Source organism: Aplysia californica, unplaced genomic scaffold (assembly GCF_000002075.1).
Source record: "Aplysia californica isolate F4 #8 unplaced genomic scaffold, AplCal3.0 scaffold00217, whole genome shotgun sequence".
Taxonomy (NCBI): Eukaryota; Metazoa; Mollusca; class Gastropoda; order Aplysiida; family Aplysiidae; genus Aplysia; species Aplysia californica.
The window spans coordinates 840,691-843,347 of record NW_004797487.1 but is presented as its reverse complement, the minus strand read 5'-3'; the positions used below and the strand labels follow the sequence as shown (position 1 = coordinate 843,347).

Here is a 2,657-nt window from a genome sequence, read left to right as displayed (position 1 = left end):
TTTTTGTTTTCTGTTGATTTTTAAAAATAAAACTTATGGTAAACGGTTACGTGAATTCAAAACCAACTGATCTACATTCAAATGGACACTAAAACGGGTTAAAAGCCCCCCCCCCCTTTCCATCCTCGACTCCCTTTTCAAAAACCAATGCCATTATTCTGATACAAAAAGACTCTGCTGCTGTAACAAACGTATCAAACGTGCAACCTGCGAGTGCGGGCAGATTATGGACCAGTTGAGAGGACGAGGAATCCCCGTGACAAGTATGAATATGAAATGTGTTGAGAATATTACCACCAAATAGATTTCCCCAACCCCCGAACCCGACCCTCGACCCTCAACCCCCGACCCCTGCCCAAACCCTCGTTAAAAAAAACATTAAAAACAAAAACTACCACCGCCGCTGCCACCACGACCGCTTTAGTCTATGAGGGGAGGGGGGAGTTGTTTTTGTTTTTGTTTTGTTTTATTTTTTGTAAAAGTTTTACAGCACTTGTAGTAATACAAATATTTCATTTAAGTGCCAAAGATTAGAGATCTACTACTAGAGAGTTAACATACTCCATAATTTAAAAAAATAATACAAGATAAGGATGATAGATGTTTTGTTTTAGTAAGGTTTTGCGGCGCTCGCAATTGCATAAGGTCGTATGAGCGCCAAGGGGTAGATGTCAACAAAGAAGTTCAAACGGCGAACCAGGCATACTCTGCTCACCTCTCTAGCCTCCTCAACAGCACAAAGTCGACTGCGACTATCAAGGCACCCCGTAAATCACAGATATGCGAGAAAACAATTGAACACAACAAAAATCCAACATCGTTTTTATAGACAAGGAGAAGGTTTTTGACAGAGTAAACCATGCAAAACTAGAAGATGCTCGAAAAGTACGGCGTCAGAGGACAAACGTTCGATAATGTCAGAGCTCTATAGACCAACAGCAGAAGCTTGGTAGGCTATATCTCCCCTCCTGTTTATAATATATATGGACCCAATAACGCAAGGTGCAAACCAAAGCCCAGAAAGCCTAAATGAAGTTCTATTCGCAGACGACCAATGTCTTATTCATCCAAACCAACAAAGCCTCTAAAAGTCCCACTTCCGAACTGAACAACAGCAGCGAAAAATTTAACACGAAAATAAACACATCAATAAGAGAAGTTATGAAAGTGAGCCGAAACCATAGTTCCCGGAACGTCCATGTCAATATTAAACATTAAACAACTGAAACATATGAAGGAGTTTACATATCTTGGCAGCACTATTTCTTAAAACGGGTCGGTAGATGGAAAAATAGAAATGCAAACTCAAAGCGCCAATGCTGTCCCCTACCAGCTCGCACCCCTCATATCTCATCCAAACATCTCCACAGACATAAAGAGACAGCTTATCACCTCAATATTCAAACCAACATTATGCTACCAGTGCCAGACCTGGACATTAAGTAAAACCCGTGAAAGCAAAATCTCTGCCTGCGAAATGAAATGTCTCTGCAAAACCCCTAACATCACAAGACGAGACAGGCAGGTGAAATGAAGAAGAGCAGCTATCGGCACTCAGTCCTGCCTGCATTACATAGAAAGACAGAACAAAGTGGTTTGACAACCTGCTACGTATGTCACCTGGCCAACCAGCGTCGAGAGCCTACAACACCAAGCACTCAGGCTATAAAGGAAGAGGAAGGCAATGCAAAAGGTGGATCGAGCGGGTCAAGGAAACCCTCAGAAAACGAAATATCACAACTGAAAGAGCTGTGGAGCTGGCCTACCATAGAAAACTGCATCTCCCCTCGACGCTTAACGGCAACAGAGGATGAAAAAGTAAAAGTAAGTAAATAGACAAAGTTAGGGAGGTGTGACAGAGTTAGGGGAGGTGTGACAAACCTTGGGCGATGGCACCACAGAGTAGGAGCACATGATGCGGTCCGGGTACTCCTCGCGGATTTTGCTGATGACGAGTGTCCCCAGTCCAGAGCCGGTGCCGCCCCCTAGCGAGTGGGTGAGCTGGAAGCCCTGCAGGCAGTCACACTGCTCCGACTCCTTCCTCACGATCTCCATGATGTTGTCCACCAGCTCGGCTCCGTCTGTGTAGTGACCCTTGGCCCAGTTGTTGGCGGCGCCACCTTTGCCGGAGACGAAGTTATCAGGTCTGTAGACAGTGAGCAAGTCTCGGTAAAGATATTCAGTTATCTAGTCTGTAGACAGTACATATTACGGTCAAAGTTTCAGTCATCTGGTTTGTAGACAGTACACATTATTGTAAAGATCAGATATTAGGTCTGTTAACAGCAGTCTCGGTAAAGAAATTAAGACATCTGGTCTGTAGACAGTACACATTACGGTAAAGATATTCACATATCTGGTCTGTAGATAGTACACATTACAGTAAAGATATTCAGTTATAAAGTCTGCAAACAGTGAACACCAAAAATGACTGACTGATTGACTGACTGTCTCTGTGTGTGCGTGTGTGTGTGTGTGTGTGTGTCTCTCTGTGTGTGTGTGTGTGTGTGTGTCTGTGTGTGTGTGTGTGTGTGTGTGTGTGTGTGTGTCTGTGTGTGCCCGTGTGTGTGCATGTGTGTATGTGTGAGTGCACATATGCGTGTGGGCAAGTGTTTGTCAATGTGTGTGTTTGTGTGGGTGTGTATGTGTGAGAGAGA

General features: G+C 44.1%; 1 protein-coding gene across 1 annotated transcript in view; it reads right to left on the bottom strand.

Moving 5' to 3' along the window:
* The window catches only part of LOC101845001 (tubulin beta chain), a gene marked incomplete in the record, with an annotated part of 37,127 nt that overhangs the window by 21,155 nt on the left and 13,315 nt on the right, over nt 1–2,657 (bottom strand). Inside the window, 1 exon segment of the mRNA XM_013083207.2 lies at nt 1,882–2,146. Coding sequence (XP_012938661.1) covers nt 1,882–2,146 — 265 coding nt within the window.